The 19589-nt window shown below is 40.9% G+C and overlaps 1 protein-coding gene across 7 annotated transcripts in view; it reads right to left on the bottom strand.

The window, feature by feature from the left end:
* CAMKK1 (calcium/calmodulin dependent protein kinase kinase 1) overlaps positions 1–19589 on the bottom strand; it is a 382369-nt gene that overhangs the window by 41673 nt on the left and 321107 nt on the right. For all 7 annotated transcript variants that reach the window (XM_073615054.1, XM_073615060.1, XM_073615058.1 and 4 more), the window contains 4 exons: positions 16960–17159; positions 15602–15655; positions 9646–9719; positions 7948–8035 (listed from right to left, as the gene is read on the bottom strand). In XM_073615054.1, the coding sequence (XP_073471155.1) occupies positions 7948–8035; positions 9646–9719; positions 15602–15655; positions 16960–17159 (416 nt within the window). The remainder of the gene's footprint in view (positions 1–7947; positions 8036–9645; positions 9720–15601; positions 15656–16959; positions 17160–19589) is intronic.

The raw sequence follows: 19589 nt of genomic DNA, 5'->3' as shown, positions 1-19589 counted from the left end.
ACAGCCCCTATAAACGATGGGCTGGTGAAATCAGTAGGTGGGGGGATCTCTAATCCTGTGTCCAGGTGCACACAGCTCTTATAATAATGAGCTGGTGAGAGCAGTAGGTAGTGAGAGTTGGAACTGATTGAAGGCATGACCCTGTCAGGAGAGCTGGGCGCCCCTGTTGGAGACTGCAACCCATGTGAGGGCAATTCTATGTTCAAGGACTGGGAAAAGCAGGCCAGCTATGAGAGTCTGTGAGACTGAGGAAGCTGAGGAGGCCAGTGAGTCCAGGGGGGCTGCAGAGAATCTCGAAGTCTCTGGTGGGTGCTAGGTGGAGATACTGGGAAAACCCTGTCAAGAGGCCATGTGGGCCAGAACAGCAAGGCGCTGTCACCAAGGTAGCAAGAGAGCCTGACCAGCCTGTGGTCTGGGAGACCAAAATAAGCTGAGGTACTGTTGACCAGAGAGCCAGGTGGCTCAGTATTTTTCATTTGTGTTTGCTGACTGAAGTTGAAACCCCTGTGTGGGAATCCTGGATGGACTTTTGTTTTTTCCCCTAAAATAAAAAGTTGGCTACCAGGCCCTTAACTATGATGGCTGTGTGGCACGGACTATATAAAAATAGCATCTACCATTGCGCTAAACATCCCCTTATTACAATTGCTATAAATAAGGGGTCTTAAACTGGCAGCCCTCCAGCTGTTGCGAAATTACTACTAACTAAAGTCCCATCATGCCTCTGCCTGTGGGAGTCATGCTTGTAACTGTCAGCCTTGCAATGCCTTATGGGACTTGTAGTTTCGCAACAGCTGGAGTGCCACCAGTTTGAGACCCCTGCTATAAACTATACTCTTTTCATATTCATATTTCATTAATGAGCTACATATAGCAGGTACTAATCACTAACTATAGCATAATCGATTTTAACATCTTCGATCAACCACTATGAATAAAAATGTTAGAAAAAAAAGTATCAAATATGACTTAGTCTGCAAAAACATGTAAATGTGCAGTACATACATCTGAATTGCAGATTTTTTTACCCTGTTCAGTGTAGGATAGCCCCAAACATAATTTCTCTCTCAAACATCTGTCATAATATGATGACTGTGCTATAGTTTCTTGGAACTGCACAGCTGTTATATGACCACATACCTAGATATCAAAACAAAATAAAATGAGCCATTTTTCTTCCATGACAATTCTATGGTTGGCTGCTCAGCAAATGTGCTGTTACCATGTAATAAATATGGTAATGGAATTTAATCTGAAGGAGGTCTTACAGCTTTACAATTGGGTGGAAACTAGACTAGTGGTTCTACATATTAACAAAAGTTCATTGCATAATGTCTGTGCTTCCAAAGTAATTTCTAACACTGTTCCTTTATGTTAATCCGTGTTTAATTTTAGCTGTTATTTAAATCGATATAATAGCAATCAGAACTGGCAGTTTTCAGTTTCTGTCACTGATAGCAATGCCCTACCCTATGGCCCCTCTCACATTAACCCCTGCAGTAACTTCAGCCTTCACATTAGGTTTTGCTGCAACACCCAATCCTCATTCTAAGTCTATTCAGAATTGAGAACTGTGGTTTTCATTTCTTTTTTCCAGTTTTGCAGGGCAGGTATGCCTACAATGCTGAACGTGCACAGTTGGACACCCAAAAATAGGGCACTTCATATGTGGCTGTACTTGACCCTGGCTTTACTTCGCAACACATATCTATTTTGAAGTGCTATAGCTGGACTTAAATGCGTCCAATGTTCGCAGATAAAGATACGATCCAAAATATTACTTTAGCATCTCTACTATGCCTTTATGGGAGCTTTTCAGTGGCTAGTGTCAGAGTCAGCACTTGGCTTATGCTGGCTCTTGCAAAGTGGTTCATCAAAGTACTGGCCAGTACACTAAATGGCATTCTTATAACAGTAGTTGTGATTTACAGGCTGGCCAGAGAGAAGCAAAACTACATTTCCTGTCATCAATAATATAAGATTATAAAACATCTGTTCCAGTACAATGCAGCTTTATAATTATGCTCTGCAATATTAATCTAATGTTAATTTGATTTTACAAATTTAAGCTTTTCTTAGTTTAAATTTATAATTAACCAAAACAAGGTATTATTAATTTTTTTTTCCCTTAACATTTCAGCATCTCATCAGATGATTCTGCAATATGTCAGGTGGAAGAAAAGGAATCAGGAATGATATAGCAGAGAACAAAGTAGAATAAATTAGATTTCCTATAAAATGGCACAGGGAAAAAATAGGATTTTTTTTATAACAGCTTCTCTGTAAAATCCTTTTCTTGGAGTACATCATGGGACACAGAGCCTTAAGTAATTACTTAATGGGTTATAGGCCACCTTCAGGTGATGGACACTGGTTATGCCCAATCCAAGAAGTTCACTCCCTATATAACCCCTCCTTCTTCCAGGAGAAAATCAGTTTTTGTAGCAAAGCAATATACCTAAATCCCAAAAAAGAGGAGAGGGACCTCTGTGTCCCGTGATGTATGCCAAGAAAAGGATTTTACAGGTAAGCTGTTATAAAAATCCTATTTTCTTTATCGTACATCATGGGACACAGAGCCTTAAGTAATTGCTTAATGGGACGTCCCATAGCAATGCTACTTGAGGGGAGGGAGACACAGCCCCTGTTTCCCTGTGTGCAGGCTGCTTGTTTCCTCCTCGTCAGCAGAGGAGAGACTGTCACAGCTGTAGTTGTATCTGTTTTTCCTGCCGTGCGTCCCCGCGGACGTTCATGGCACCGCGCTTAGGCCCTGCCCCCTCCGAGAAAAATTCCACCCTTTTTACAGTTAAAAAGGTTCCCACGCTCGTGTGCGGCATTTTCGGGTCCACAGAGCCAACACGAGGGGGGGGGGGTAGGCAGAGACCCGTCCAGCAGCAGGCACCAACAACAGCAAATTCAGCCAACAGTAATAAAATTAGCAGTACCAGCGGGACCTCCGCAACCCCTGCAGCGGGGGGGGGGGATAATGTACAGGGGGTACAGGTCCCCCTAACCCTTTGGTCCCTTCAGGGGGGAGAAAGAAAAAATTTTTCAGATTTCTTTTACCTTGATAAAAATCTCCCTGCACATGCTGCTGCAACCACACACAGAATGAGCTTTACAGTGAAGACAACAGAGTAAGGTATGTGCATAGACTCCCTCTAGTGGAGAATTAAGGCATGACAACATTTTTTCCCTTAAAGAAGAATACATCACAGGTGTTTTTAATACCCAAGTTTCTTCACTTACCTTATCCCTGCCGCAGGATTTGCTGAATTAACAGACAATCCAACCTTCACCCATCACAGCAGGCTGCATTTAGCAAACCTTCAAGGACTGGGTCCCTAGATATCGGGGTTCCAACTCCCTTGGACCTGTAAAGCACCCCACCAGCAAAGCTAGGTAATGTAGCAAGGCCAAAGCCCTGGGTTCCTGGGGTCCAGCCCTACAAAGAGAGGCGTTACAGGCAAAACCTCGTGCTTCGGATATGAGGCCCAGGTACCATCCATGTAGGCCTCAATGGCACTTTGGATGGATCTGGTGTATGGAGGCTATTTAAATCCAGCATGGATCCCTCCTGGAGCTCCTCAGAGCACATCTTCACTCGTGACCAACACCTCAGACACTGGCGAAAAAACTAATGTGCTCCTGTAACGAGGAGGGGTTATATAGGTAGTGATCTTTCTGGATTGGGTATAACCAGTGTCCATCACCTGAAGGTGGCCTATAACGCATTAAGTAATTACTTAAGGCTCTGTGTCCCATGATGTACGATAAAGAAACAATGATACTGTAGTGTTATTAGGCAAAGACCTTATAATACAATCTGCAGTGGACTAATTTAAATTGATATTCCACTGTTAAAAGTCATCATACACAACACAGAGGTTAACTTCAGAATGAGAATATATGCAGTTCTATGAGAAGAGAACGCATCAGAAATTCAATAGGCAGTGAACCTGAACACCCACAATATAATTTTAAAGATAAATTGGTGGATTGTGTCTGCTACCTGAATGGTCATCTTAGAAAGCTGTGATCTATATAAATGCAAGGCTTCTGTCTCATTTGTACATTTTTGGTGCATGATAAGAGGTCTACCAATATAGACAATGGAACGGGTCTTGATTCTGCAGTTTCTTCATGCAATGCCAAGGACTAGAACACCACATGCATTTTGTGTTAACTTGTTCCCAAACTGCAATGACTGTGTTTCCACTACTAAACAATCTTAGCACTTCTGCCCAGCAGCTCTAGGGTTATCGGTTTGAATCCCCAATCTGCCGGGTACTTCGCTTTCCTCCCATACACCAAAGACATAATGGTATGCCATTTGGCTTGTCTCTTAATTGGCTCTAGAATGTATAAATGTGAGTTAGTGACCTTAGATTGTATTGAGGACAGGTACTGATGTAAATGTACTATATACAGTATAAATATATAAAGTGCTGCGTAAATTGACAGTGCTATATAAGTATCTATAATAAAAAATAAAAATTTGGCACAAAATGTTCAAGGTACTGATGTAAATGTACTATATACAGTATAAATATATAAAGTGCTGCGTAAATATATAAAGTGCTGCGTAAATTGCTGCGTAAATTGACAGTGCTATATAAGTATCTATAATAAAAAATAAAAATTTGGCACAAAATGTTCAAGATATTATAACAGCTCCACTAAGGGGTATTAGACCTTCCACATTCTTGGGTGTTCTGGAAGGATTTTACCTTAAACCACCGCGCCCTAAATATTTCTCATAATATCCTATCGAAATATACTAATGAGCAAAAGATGCAGTGCTTTTTATATGATTTTAGGTGGTATGCCATTTCTTCTCTTTCTTGGGTTCCTGAGTTATTTCAGCTATAAAAGTGCCCCTTAAACAAGCCTTAAAGGCATCCCATCTCAGTACTAGATTGGTACACAATCGCTTGGTACACAATCGCTTGTCATAAAAGTATTGTTTCCCCACAGCAGCTCAAGTTCCAATGTAGTGAAACTTATACTTGCAAAGCTCCTGTAAAGCGCTAGCTATGAAAAAGTGTGCAAGGTACCCCTCTGTAAATGTTAGACTTAACATGTCTACAAGTAACATACTGACCCCGTAGCATGGAATACCGGACATCAGTCTCCCATATCTGCTTCTCTGCGTCTCCTCAGGTCCTGTTCATTGCGATCCAGCCACTCTGCTGCGTCTGCTTTGAAGAAGGTGGCCTGGCCTCTGGCCGTGACACGTAATTTGGTCAGGTACAGCATTGCGTATGTAACTTGGAGTCTCTGTAGGCGCTTCTTCACCTCGGCAAACTTGGCCCTTTTTCGCTGCACCTCAGCCGAGAAGTCAGGATAAAACAATATTTTGGTTCCATTATGGTGCACTGCACCCCTTTCCCTGGCCAGTCTAAGTATGATCTCTCTGTCTTTGTAGTTCAAGAGCCTGGCAAGCATGGACCTTGGCGGGTTGCCCAGGGGAAGCGGTCTAGGGGGTGTGCGGTACACACTTTCCACCGCAAACAGCATGGTGAAAGCCTCCTTGCCGAACGTTTCTGTAAAGGCCATGGGGTCCCCGCCCTCCACCCTTTCAGGGAGCCCCACGATACGGACATTGTTCCGTCTTAAGCGGTTCTCAATGTCATCAGTTTTGGTGTTCAACTGTGCTGATTGCTTTAGTGCAGCTCTGGCATCTCTGGTGAGGGGGGGGGGTAGCAGGGCTTCCATTTCGCTAATCCTACCCTCCACAGCTGTGGTCCTCTCTCTGATCTTTTGGAGGTGCTGTCTCATGAGGGATACTGTCTCTGTGAGACCCCCAAACTGCATCTTCAAGCCATCAATAGAAGCCGTGCACCTTTGTACCGCACGCAAGATTTCAATCAGCGTAGGCTGTTGTGTCTCTTCCTGCAGTTCATCAAACAGGTCTGGGGTGGGAACAGGAGAGCTCTCTAAGGGCAGTGTATCATCTAAAGCAGAGGCGCCATTTTGCCTGTAAGACCCATGTGCAGGTGTCTGTTGCGGTGGGGGAAGGGAGCAGCCAGGGCCCTGCAGCTTTTAAGTGTGCAACATGTCTCTGGGCTGCTCCTTCCCCTGCTGTTTCTGGGCCTTAAGAGACTTACCGCCCGGTTCCTGTACTTTGTCGGCTCCACGCGCCATTCTCTGAGGCTGAGGGGAGCCGGCGCCATCTTGGGCCTCCACTGCTGCGGCGTCTTTCTCGCCTTTTCGAGACATCATGGGCTCCGGTGAGTGCTGGGTTTCCCTCTGCAGCTGCCAGTAAGGTAAGGCTGAGGCTCTGGGATGGGTGTCGGCTTGGGTATGATGTGGGATCAGGATCACTGAAGGATTAGTAGCGGAAGCTCCGTGTAGTGCCCATCCAGGCCACGCCCCTGCATTCTTGAGTTATCGATCTCCTGATTAATCGAATTTTTAAATGAAGTATTTCAGCCACTGGTGAGAGGCAGGGTATTTGCCTAAATGTAAAATCATGTAAACATGAGTGAAGGGCAATTTGGGCACCGAGGTGCTGGATGAAATGTAACACTGAGGTTTTCTGCAGCTAAGGATGGTGAATTTAGAAATCACCCACTGAAGCCGAAACCAAGGAGAATGTGAGCAGGTGCAGCATATATGTGCCTTCCTAACAAACTATGAAAGATGAGGCATACCTGTACAGTATAGTGAAGATGTGTTCAGGGTGGCGAGACCCATTTAACTGTTAATATCCACTGCTCACCGTGGACAAAGGAACTTGGCGCACTCCATGTCTTTTCAGCACCAGACAAATAACCTAATTGAATTGTATGTTATTTCTCCTAGTATTTTTTATTGTCTGCAACTGGAAGTGTCTGAAACCGGAAGTACTTCGGATGACCGCCACTTCCGGTTCAAAGGGGCATATAAAGCAAATGTGCTAATAGTTCCCTAAAAACTAAAAGGGACTGTGTACATAGAAACCTATAATTTATTATGGGTCCCGATTTATATTAAAAAATAACAAATACAGTTTGGCATTGGTCCGGTTGTTTAATCCGGAAACCAAGCCTCACTGTCAGTGCCTAATACATAATGAGTGGGAGCGCAGCCACTTCCAGTGGGGGTCACCATTTATTTATATAAAGAGCGGTGGGATGAGGGGGTCCACACCCCAGATGATGACTGTTTAGTTGAAACATGTCGGGTGGATCCCTCATGACTACCGCTACACGATTTACATGCTATTCCTATCTTCTAAAAATGTGAGTTTGTTTTTATTCGCTATTTTTAATAAATCCAAGTTTAAAACCTTATCACGCTATGTGAGTGTTTTTATCCCTCACATGCAACACAAATTATTCGCTTGGCTTATGGTGTATCCATTGATGAAGAAGCCGTGCTGTTGGCTGCTGTTTACTTCTAGCGCAGCGCTGTACTTAACTTTTATATACCAAAAAATTATAAAGTGCAAAATAATTACTATGAGCATTCTCTCTAAATCACAGGAGCCTATTGGGTCAATAGAATATGAAAATTGTATCCATAACAGTTATGGATATGCATGTAAAAGATACTTGATGACAGATTTATAATATTATAATTCCTGCTAGAATATATAGAACGGTTTCTTTGTGTTTGACTAATATGACTAATAGTCAAAAAGCCTCTACTATGCTTTGGGGGGGTCATGTGCAGAAAAATGGGTCCAGAAAAGTACAACATACACAGCCAGAAAGATTAACAATGACAAACAAATATTTTTAAAAATGACTGTTCCTGACATGCAAATATCGATTCTTTGGTATACTACTATATGACAGGGATGGCGGGCCTTGGCAACCCAAATGTTATGGATCTAAATTTCCCATGATGCTCATGCACTCTGCAGTGTAGTTGAGCATCATGGGAAATGTAGTTCCAAAACATCTGGGGTGCCAAGGTTTTGCCATCACTGCTATATGAAATACAGGACATAATGTATACCTTTATTTCTGGAACAGTTATCCGATCTTCTGGCTTCTTATTCAGCATTCGCACAATCAAGTCTTTCAGTTCATCACTAATGACTGGCCTTGAATTAAAAAGCAGAGATTTTAGGTTATCTTCTTGCAGGTAGGAGGGACAGCCATAATGAGGAAAAGATTTCAACCTTTTTGTATATATAGTTAATACATTTCTAAGCCACAGCTCCTCAAAGAATCTTGATATGGTTATCAGAAAGCCATCTGCTATCAGACAAGACATTCCATAATAGCAGGGCAGAAACTGGAAGAAAAATGGATAGGTTCCGCAAAACAACTAACCTTTATGAACCCGAATGAACAGTAGAATAAATATACCTAGTTCTATGAGGCAACAAGGATATAACCTGAGATGCCTTATTCAGCATTGATAGAACAATAAATCTACAGATAACTGCATTCCGTACATATAATATAAAGAAATCCTTTTAATTAAAGCACCAACTGAAACAAATTCTGATGAGTTTATATAATCCCAAAGAGACTAGCAAACCTAATCATCACCCGACTATGGCTGATCAGATGTTAGGTTTACAAAAGTGTGCCACCAGAGTTGACCAACAAAGGCTTAAAAGTGGATGTAAACCCTATCCTTTCTAAACTACTGCCCTAGTGGTTATCTATAAGGATACACATGCCTCCTGCCTTACCTGTAAAATGTCTCCCCTCTGTTATGAGACCCAAAAAACTGCAGATTTTGTGGGTGGGTCTGTTGTCCGGAGCTCGGTGGGTGGAGTCGTGATGTCAGCAGACTGTCTGGCCACCTCTACACTCCCCTTGACAACATGCATTTATTCCTGTGTATTTCTTACACTGAACTTCTGCTATGATCACTAACATCCAGGCAAACCCATAAAACTCACCACATGCTGAGGTGTGGAGCAGCCAATCCTGGGAGAGCTGGAGAAGAAAGGAGGAGGGGATCTGAAGTACACAGAATGCCTCTCTCAGGCTCGTGCATAAGATATTTAAACCACCTGTCGCTCACAGCAAGGGGGGAGAAACAGGCTCCTATTTCTCTGTCTGTCCATTTTTATCTCACTGAACAAAGATAAGAGGACTGCTCAGAGATGGATTAACTCTTCGTGGCAAGACTGGGCACAAATGACATGAAATCCTATAGTGTACAAGGTGTAAGCCTTAATTAAAAAATAATAATTTGGGTTTATATCCACTTTAACTCCAGGCAAGCAGCTACCATACACAGTCATAATCCATACTGTAATACTGTATAGTCAGATACCCCTTCCAGAGAGCAGTGTTGTTCCCTGTCAGCACTTGAGCATGCAGCAGTGCCCAACTGTCTAATAAAGCCAATCCTCCCTCTGCCAGTCTGTTTTGCCATGCAGAGGATTGCAGGAGGCACATATAAAAAATGTTTTAGGTATTTACATCAGTTTATGGGGGTTTTAGACATCTATGTGAAGTTCAATTTTAATTCTAACCATATATACATAATATGCACAAATCTTATCCGTTTCACTGCTCAACCACGGTTTTATGCATAGCTCAGAAATATAATACAGAAATTAGTAAACCCTTACCAAGCTAAGTACCTTGGTTTGAACATTAGAGAGGATGTCAAATATTTTTCAGTAACTAACATGTAAAAAAGCTCAACAATTACAATATATATGTATAAAATACATAGCTTACGTACTGTTGGGGAAACTCCACTGGCTTATGTTTAATCATGTTATGAAGAACTAAGATGTAATCATCCATAAAAGGACACTGAAACAAACAGCAAATACAGTTATTGGTGACATATGAAGATCGGAAAAGATATGATGATCTTAATCTGGCAAAAAGACTTTAGCGAACTATAGCACAATTTACATAAAAATATTTGAGAAATATACATATTTCAACTGGTAATTTGTAGCATTCTTGTCTTGAAAGCATTAAACAAATCTAATATTTTACCATAGTCTAATTTACTACATAAAATAAATAGTGCAGGTCTGTAGGAACATAAATAACCGGTGCCCATTCAGTTTGATGAGTGCCCACCTTTCCACTAACCTTTATAAAAAAATAGGGAACAACCAGAACAGGAAGACTACTGAAGTTTAAAGGCATTGGAATTCTGTGCACTAGATTTAGGGTAATCTCCATTTGACAGCGTTAGGCTATTTATAAATTGATTTGTTTCACTTCACTTCTAGTATTTTCAACACAACTTGCACTACAGGGGTAGAAATATTTGTTACAAAGCCCAGTTATTTGACAGATTTGAATGGAAATCAGAAGCTGAATTGTGTAGCACAGCAGAAATCCACAGCACCAGAGCAGACTTTGTGCTAGTTAAGAATTTTTCTTCAGATGAATGTGTCCGTGGGTTTACAGGCAAGCTGGAGAAAATCCATCAATGAGTTTATAGTGCCCATGCAAATTATAACTCAATCATAAAATATTCCAATTCAATATACTGTACAATATTCAGTATATCTATTGATCAATCTTTTTTAAACTTGACGATTAGATGCAATGTGTGTGGTGGGGGTTTAAACCACCTATAACTCCCCATTTCCTCTCTCTAGTTAACAGAGCAGGAATACTTCCCAGAAACCTTGCAATCTGCTCCTCTGCCCAGCTTGCAGTTTTTCCCATACATCTGTACAGACCCTGAGGTCAATATATTGGCACCCCCAAACATATCCTCAGATTTACAGCACAGTTTCATCTCCAATGAATGACATTATGCAAGAAGGTTTGCTAGTAGGACACCATTCCCTTTCATAAGGCCGGGTTCACACCTATGCGAATTAGATGCGAATTTTCCACGCATCCAATTCGCATAGCAGGAGAATGTGACTGGCTCCCTATGGAGCCGGTTCACATATCTCCGTTGTGGCTGCGGAGCGCACTGCACAGAAATGCTGTGCATCTTTGGCTCCATTTCAGGGCCAAATCCAGGCATAGATTCTGCCCTGATCCATCCCTGAAACGGGGAACAGGGATGCACAGCGCTCCTGTGCGATCCGCAGCCAGTTCCAGTGTGAACCCGGCCTCAAACTGAGAATGATCATGCAATCAAGTGCACTCACTTTACCTATCAGGTAAAGAAACAGGTAAGGGCTTGTAATAAGATTAGCTAAAGGTTTTTAAGTGGGCTTTAATTCTGGGATGCAGTGCGGCTTCTCTATCATGTGACAACAGTGTTTGGTTCTCAAGTTTGGCACATGGCCAGAAGCCTGTTCTGCAGTGAGTGTCTCTCAGCACACAACCTCAGAACACCATGGATGCAAATGTTGGGTTGGGTGGATGTTAAAGTCCACTTTTCCTGCTGCTGCTGCTTTTATGTGTTATGCCCCGTACACACGTTCGGACATTGATCGGACATTCCGACAACAAAATCCTAGGATTTTTTCAGACGGATGTGGGCTCAAACTTATCTTGCATACACAAGGTCACACAAAGTTGTCGGAAAATCCGATCGTTCTGAACGCGGTGACGTAAAACACGTACGTCAGGACTATAAACGGGGCAGTAGCCAATAGCTTTCATCTCTTTATTTATTCTGAGCATGCGTGGCACTTTGTGCGTCGGATTTGTGTACACACGATCAGAAATTCCCACAACAGATTTTGTTGTCGGAAAATTTTATATCCTGCTCTCAAACTTTGTGTGTCGGAAAATCCGATGGAGAATGTGTGATGGAGCCTACACATGGTCGGAATTTCCGACAACAAGGTCCTATCACACATTTTCCGTCTGAAAATCCGACCGTGTGTACGGGGCATTACCCAGATGGCAAGAGGTTAATTTGTTTATTTTATTATAATACCAATCTGAAGTTTGTTTTTTTAAAGTCCAACTATGGACTTCTGGCTCTCTCCCTGGAGAACCCCCCCTCCCCCCCAGCGGTATTATCTTTTAAAAAAAACGAAATAACCACTATGTAGTGCTCCCAATCCTACTTCGCGATAAAAAAATGCTTTAATCAAAATCCATAAGATAAAACAGAAAAATCTACGCTGAGGTCCTTGCAAACCCCGAATAAAGCTGCCACTTGACCTTTGTTTGAATTAGGAGTTTGCAATTATTACTGTTTTATTGGTGTAAAAATGTGATGTGACTATAATCTTTTTAATACCATTGCACTTTTTCATACACTATTTTTATATATATATATAATTGAGGTTCATTTAAATGTGGATATGTATTTAGGAATTTAGCGCTACCTTTAAGAGTTTATATTTCATCAAAACCCTCCTACATGTGAAGCAGCCAAACTATTGTGATGTATTTGGAATAGTATGTGGTTACGTATAGTAATTATTTTCACTAGGATCATGTGAGTGGATAAAGTTCATGTTTTATGTTTTTAATATGTGGTTTTAAACTATCAACATGTTTAATTACATATTTTAAACTGAATACTGTATATATTGATAAGAAATTAAGATAATCTTCAAAGGGGGTGTATGCAATCAGAGGAAGCTGCCATGGAAACTTTTTACCTTTCCATTAAAGGAAGGAAAAATGTAAGTGTAAAGTTCCATTTGAGGTGGAGGGATTGCGTGTACACCAAGGCTGGACAGTTAGGGAAGAAACATGAAGATACTGTGTGTTTGGCACTCTAAAACATAAAATGGACTGGTTCACTGTGGATTTGGTTATAGGGAAGTCATTGAATTTATTTTGTTGCTCACTTTGATTTTTTTTTTTTTGCTGTTCATTTTGGATTTTACTATTTTATTATTATAAAGGATGAAATAGGTGAATATTGCTTCACATGTAGGAAGGCTTTGCTCAAGGAATTTCTTATCACTTCATAAGACTGGAAGTGCTACATAGCGTTTATTCATTTATTGGGTAATTAGGTTACCTTTGGTAAGTGAATTTATCAGTTGGGGAATTTGAAATAAGTATAATACATAAATAACAGCACGAGAGTAGTAGTATTAGATATATCTATCTATATATATCTATATATATCTATCTCTCTCTCTCTCTCTCTCTCTCTCTCTCTCTAGAGAGATTTTCTTATTTTTTTTATTTAGAAGTTTTTTCAAAAGCCTCAGAGCCACCAACATAATATAGGCAGAAAAACCAAATACACATACATTTTTCTGTTTGGATAATACAACCCAAAAAAGTATAAAACATTCCTGCCTTCACACAATGTTAAACATGGGTAGGCATGTTGGCGTACAGATTCCCACCCAGTCTTACTATTGGGTAAAAAAAAAAAAAAGACAGGAGATAGATAGCAGGGTATAAAAGAAGGGGAAAGCGAGAAAAGGGAAAAGAGAAAAGGGAAGAAGGAAGGGGAAAGGAAAGTAGTATCCCGGTACATCACTCCCACTGCCATATCTCAGTCATAAGGAGTAGGGTCCTAAAGCGTTAATCCACACCTGCCAGCAATGCAAGTAAACACTGTCCAATAGAACTATGTGCATCTGAACTTTTCATCCTCTCCCTTTAAAAGTAGCTGACGCTTTCCATGTGATAAATCTCATTAACCTTAGAGAACCAGATTGTAAGTGTCGGGTAGGGGGGGAGTTCCTGTTTCCAGAGGGATTGGAATGCATGCCTTTACTGCATTCAGGAGATAAATCGTCGTTTTCTTGTATATGAGAAATAGAGCACGTATTTTGCTGAATCAGTCTCCAGGTCACAGTCTGTCAATTGTTTGATGATGGTCCTTAAGGGACCAAATGCCTCAGAGTTTATTGCATGTCCAGAATATATTTAGAAGCTTAACCACTCCTTCCTGGAGTGCCAGAAAATGTCGGATGTCTGGTGGAACATTTTATATAGGACTGGAGGGACTTTATACCATCTGGTCAAGACGTTATACCTCAGTTCCTGGCATTTATTTGCTATAGAGGAGTACTGAGCAAAGTAGAGGAAATCTTCCCTTTTAGCAGGAGAAAGGGTAGTTTCAAGGTCCCTCTCCCATTTCAGTAAGAGAGAAGATGTAAAATAATCTGATGGTTAAATCAAAAATTTGTATGCTGAGACCCATATGGGAGGATGGTCTGGAGGCCAAGTAGAGGCTCTAAAAAGGGTGACTGAATTTGAGGAAATTTCCCTTTTGGAGACAGAGCAGATAATGAAGCAATTGCTGGAAGCGCCACAAGTCTGGGGGGGTCAAAGAACTGTTGGAAAAACGTTGGCGAAAACATCAGGGTACCCAACCCATTTAGAGATGAAGCTAGTCAGTCCCATTCTGTCAAAAGAACACAGGAGTTGGTCCTATAATGGAATGGCTCTGGAGGTCCAAGGCAAATTCCAGAGGAACCCAGGGCAAGCAGCATAGCAGGATATCAGAATAGGATTGTTCCAACAATGTCCATTGTTTTTAATCAAAATCCCAACAGCAGGCTATCACGTTGGATAAGTGAGTCACCTGGTAGCATTTCCTGATGTCATAAAGTACTATCACACCTCGCGTTAAGTGTAGGATAAGCACGGATGGGAGTGGGCCCAAACAAAGTGGAGGAACCCTCTGCATAGCACCTTTAGAAATGGTTTTGGGATTGCCATGATCAGGGTCTGGAACAGGTATAGCACACCTTGGGCATAACAGTCAGTTTCAGTATGGTATTTCTGCCGAGCCAGGTGTACAAATGTCTGTGCCACCATTGGAGATCATCTTTATAAAAGTTTAGAATTAGTAACAAAACTATTGTCTACATTCAGGGTAATTTTGGTGCCTAGATAGGCAATGTAGGCAGTCACCCAATGAAAAGGAAACATGGAGTGTAAAACAGTCACTCGAGAAGGAGGCAAAGAAGGAGGCAAAAGTGATTTGTGGAAATTATTTATATTTTATTCATATCTTATATGATAAAGCTGAGTGCAGGGCACAGTGTTGATGCTATTTTAAGGGGTGGGTCCATTATCCTCTGCACTCCCAGTATGTGCTCATGCTAAACATGTTTAATTCAAAAATAAATTTGAATTTTATATCTCCCCGTCTGAAATAAGCATTTTGTCATTGAAAGCCTTTATTTCTCATGAATGGATATAGATCACAAATTGTTATTTTATCATACTGCAAATGGCTAATTTTCCCGCTTTTCTCCATAAATATCATACTGACACTCACAGTTATCACCTAAACCTGCTGGTATTTTATGAAGCTATAACTAAAATTTTTTGTAAGTAAACTTGTCCAGTTAAAATGGCTCAAATTGATAACAAAAAATGCAAAAAGTAAACAAAAGTTCATTTTTCATAACAAATTACTACATGTCTTGTGTTTTGGGAACTGAGTTTATAGATCTGGTCCCAATGTTCTTGTGTTGCCTGCTTTGCTCCAGACCTCAATTCACTGAGCTTCAGCATTGTGTTTAAGGGGTAAGTGTCACATGTTCAGATAAGGCAGAGTCAGATCAGTTGCCTACCTCTCCGGCAACAGATTACTGCAATAGTAATATATTACTAAACTAGTTCATGTGCGTTACCGAAGCCACGATCTTGTTTTAGCACTTTCATTGGCATGATGTGTGGTACACATTATTGGCTGTGGAAGGGTCAATTCCCAGGTCCAAACAAATAAATCAGATGTGATCTGGAAGCAGTTTAGTTTTTACTGTGTGAGTATCAAACATTCAAATAAACCACTTTTCTACAGTCTTTAGAAGTACAAAGCTACTTACCTTTCCAAATACAAAACAGTAAAGAGTGACTCCCATGGCCCACACATCAAGTGCCTGGCAAAACAACATGAAGACAAATAAAACTTTTTTTTTTTTTTTTTTTTTAGAATGAATTACTACTGAACAGGTAAAATAGCATAACTTTTTTGGCAAGTCATATATGGGTAACAAATGTTATACATTTTTCCTGTAAATAGGTTACTGCTTTTATATGGGTTTTTAAATAGAATATTTGGAGATGAGAACAGGCTCCTGAGTGTAATCTGAGACCTGAGGGGAGGGAATGCCCCCCCCCCTACACAATCTCATAGGATAACATGCACAGCTGAGGCTGTCACTCACACGATGTGTGCTGGAGGAGAAGCAGGAACATCTCCCAGGATTCTGTGATGTCAGCTTAACCTGTCAGAAGTGACTTGAACAGATAGAGGGAAGAGGGAGCAGACAGGAACAACACTAGGTGATTTGGATTGAGGCAAGTACACACCATAAGGGGATATCATTCGTTCATTTTTCATTTCAGAAGTTTACAACCCCTTTAAACTGTGCCAAATGACACTGTCATACTGTTCGATTATGCTTCTACTTCCAACCATTCTCTGGTGCCTTTGGCCACCTTGAGGATCCTACAAAGATTTTTCTCCAGAAAGGACTTTGTGAAGCATCAGGGAATGCTTGATAAGAAGCAATTGACTATAGCCTCCATTTCATTCCCTTGGTGGCGCTAAGTGTATTCAATAATATGGCTTTTGCTTGTTGAGCTTTGTTGCCTAAATAATGACTGGAGCTCCTAACTGATGTTCCACAGACAAAGAGGAAAGGACCCATGTTTACATAATCTAGTGGTTTTTGGTGAAGCTGACTGCTATGTTTTATGTACAAAAATAAAGGACATTTTACTAGGGTCTTTAGGTTCCTTCCCTATTTTGTTTGCAAATCTTATTAATTCACTTATTTTTGAAAAATATTGAGTTTCAGTCTCACAATAATACAGGTGATACTGATGCCAAATGAACTGTCAAACTATATTCATATCAATACTGAGTCATCCATGAAATGGCGATCTGCCTACGCTGTGTGTAGGAGAGAGGAGCTCCTTCAGATCTTTGCAGTCACTATGCAAGTTCTTCAAAACATAGCGTTCTTATCAGAACTGTTACAAATCTATAAGATGGTGCAGAAAATGACAACAGCAGCCTAGCATTTAAGTCACAAGTATACAGTAAACTCAAAAATATACAATGGATTGTTGAACTAGCTGTGAATTGCGATATTTAAATTTGCATGCAATACATTACTAGCTTTGTGATTTAAATCTTTTCAAATCACACTATTTGTAAGCTAGAAACAGACTGTACCTTTCCACTGAACCCCTGTCCAGTGTCTGCCAGAGTCTCAGGTGCCATGAAAGCTGGAGTCCCCGCTGTGCTTGACAGAAGTGCATCATTGCCTTCAAACTGATTGCTCACCCCAAAATCAGCTATTTTAATGTGACCATCATCTCCAAGAAGTAAATTGGATGGTTTGATGTCTCTGTGGATAATCTTCTGGTAATGCACTAAAATACATTGAAAAAAAAAAACAATATAAGTCTGCATGCTCAATAATAGAAATATAATGTAACCTCTGAAACACTGCAAAAAACAAAACAAAGAAAAAAAAAATTCTACCATCAACATAAATATATAGCTACATATATTTAGACAGTATAACTGTGATCCTTTCCCTGAGAAGTCAAAGCAATAGAAAAAAAAATGATAAACCCCTTACAAGCCAGCAGTAAATCACTAAGGATTCTCATTGAAATATACTCGAAAAGATACAGATATGATATAATCTATGCCTTTGGCACTTTTCACTTTCCTAAAAAAACACCACATGGCACTTTGTCATGGTAATGCGATCTGTCCTTTTTTTCTTTTGGACATATTAAAATTCTGACAACCAATCTGGGGTCGAGGTGCAGTGCATTCAAGCAATACAAAGTCAGTTCAAGTGCGAGTCAACTCAACAAGTCTAAGAAAAGAAAAGGGGCATTAGAAATCAGCATACTGGAATCCCTGAACAAGGCAGTATAGAGAAAGGAACCACCCAGACCTTAAGGCTCCATTCACACTAATGCGTTTGATGCATTTTTCAGAAATGCAGGGACATTTTTTTAACATGGGTTTCTATGGAACACATTCACTTCAATGCATTTTTGTGTCTCTGCATTTTTGGAAAGGGTCGGGGACTTTTTTCCCCACAAAATGCAACGTTTTGCATGTAATACACTTCAATGGACCCGCATCCAAAAGCAAGTACTGCGTTTTTACGACATTTTGGCGTGATTTGCATTTTTTAGCTGTACATTCACTGTATATAACTGGTTGCTAAGGAGGGGGCCGGGAACCCGGTCGCCACGTTCTTAACAACTGAGTCATCAGCTGTCAGCAGGCTTCCCCGATGACAGCTGAATGTAAAAAAAAGTATTGCTGGCCAAAAAAAAAAATAAAAAATGATGTGGGTTCCCGCCAGGTCCATACCAGGTCTAGTATGGATTCGGAGGGGAACCCCCATGCCAAAATGTAAAAAAAAAAAAAAAGGCGTGGGCCCCCCCCCCCAAAATCCATACCAGACCCTTATCTGAGCATGCAGCCTGGCAGGTCAGGAAAGGGAGGGGACAAGCAAGCCCCCCTCTTGAACCGTACTAGGCCACATGCCCTCAACCCCATATTGATGGAAACAAGGGCCTCTTCCCGACAACCCTAGCTGAAGGTTGTCGGGGTCTCCGAGTGGGGGGCTTATCGGAATCTGGAAGATCCTAGCCTCCCCTTCTATGTGACTGAGTATGGGGTATTCACCAAAAAAAAAGTAGTGTAGTGTGAAATACTGTAGACAGTTTTTGACAAGTCTTTTATTAAAAAGATCTTCTTCTTCCCCGCTTCTTCCTCTGGTCTTCCTCCATCCTCCCGCATCTTCCTCCTCTGGGCTTCTCTTCTTAATCCATACTAGACCCAAGGGCCTGGTATGGACCTGGGGGGACCCCACGCTGTTTTTTCTTCCCAATTTTTTTTTAGCCGGCAAATCTTTTTTTTTTTACATTCAGCTGTCAGCAGCGAAGCCCGCTGATAGCTGAAGGCACACTGGTTGTTAAGGACGCAGCGGATGGCTTCCTGGCCCCCCTCCTTAGCAACCAGCTATATAGAGTGTAAAAAACAAAGCAAAAAAAATGCAAATCGCGTGTCCAAAGATGCGGCAAGCACTGCAAAAAGCACTGCAGAAATGCTCAAAAACAACATGTATGTGAATAGAGCCCAAGAACAGTCATGGCTAAACAGATGCTAAAAGATGGAAGTGGCAGCTTATCATGCAGTATGTGAATCACTGCAACAATTTAAAAAATACTAGTAGTTGAAGAAGCACAGTACTAATCAATGGGCTAAAGGTGCCCATAGACAATTCTCCAATCTCATATTGATCCAGACCGGATGAGTTAATGTCTATGATGCATTTGTAGCTACCACCACCACCCGAGGTTTGTCAATAGTTAGGTGCAATCAGACATATTACAAAACCTTGTCTGATCCATTCTGTTACCGCCTGAAAAGTTGGCTCTTTGGAGGTGTCTATAGCTCCCCATGCTCCATAGGTTGGACACAAATGGTGACACAATGCAAATGTTTAGAGAAGCCCTTTGTCTGGCTATACCCTATGTGACTGATTTAGACATTGTGGGATATAAGCAGTTTTTTTCAGTTATATTTTAGTGTATGGTTTGATTGTTTTAACGTGCTTTCATTTTTCTGGAAAACATTTTAGCCTACTGAAATTACCTGTTAAGGCTCCTTGCAGACATAGGGGTTTATTTACTAAAGCTGGAGAGTGCAAAATCAGGCTAACTTCTGTATAAAAACCAATCAGCTTCTAACCTCAGTATGTTCAATTAATCTTTGGCAATACAACCTGGAAGATGATTGGTTTCTATGCAAAAGTGAGCCCGATTTTG

Source organism: Aquarana catesbeiana, linkage group LG02, assembly GCF_042186555.1.
Source record: "Aquarana catesbeiana isolate 2022-GZ linkage group LG02, ASM4218655v1, whole genome shotgun sequence".
In the NCBI taxonomy this organism is placed as follows: domain Eukaryota; kingdom Metazoa; phylum Chordata; class Amphibia; order Anura; family Ranidae; genus Aquarana; species Aquarana catesbeiana.
This window is presented reverse-complemented; position numbering and strand designations above follow the sequence as displayed.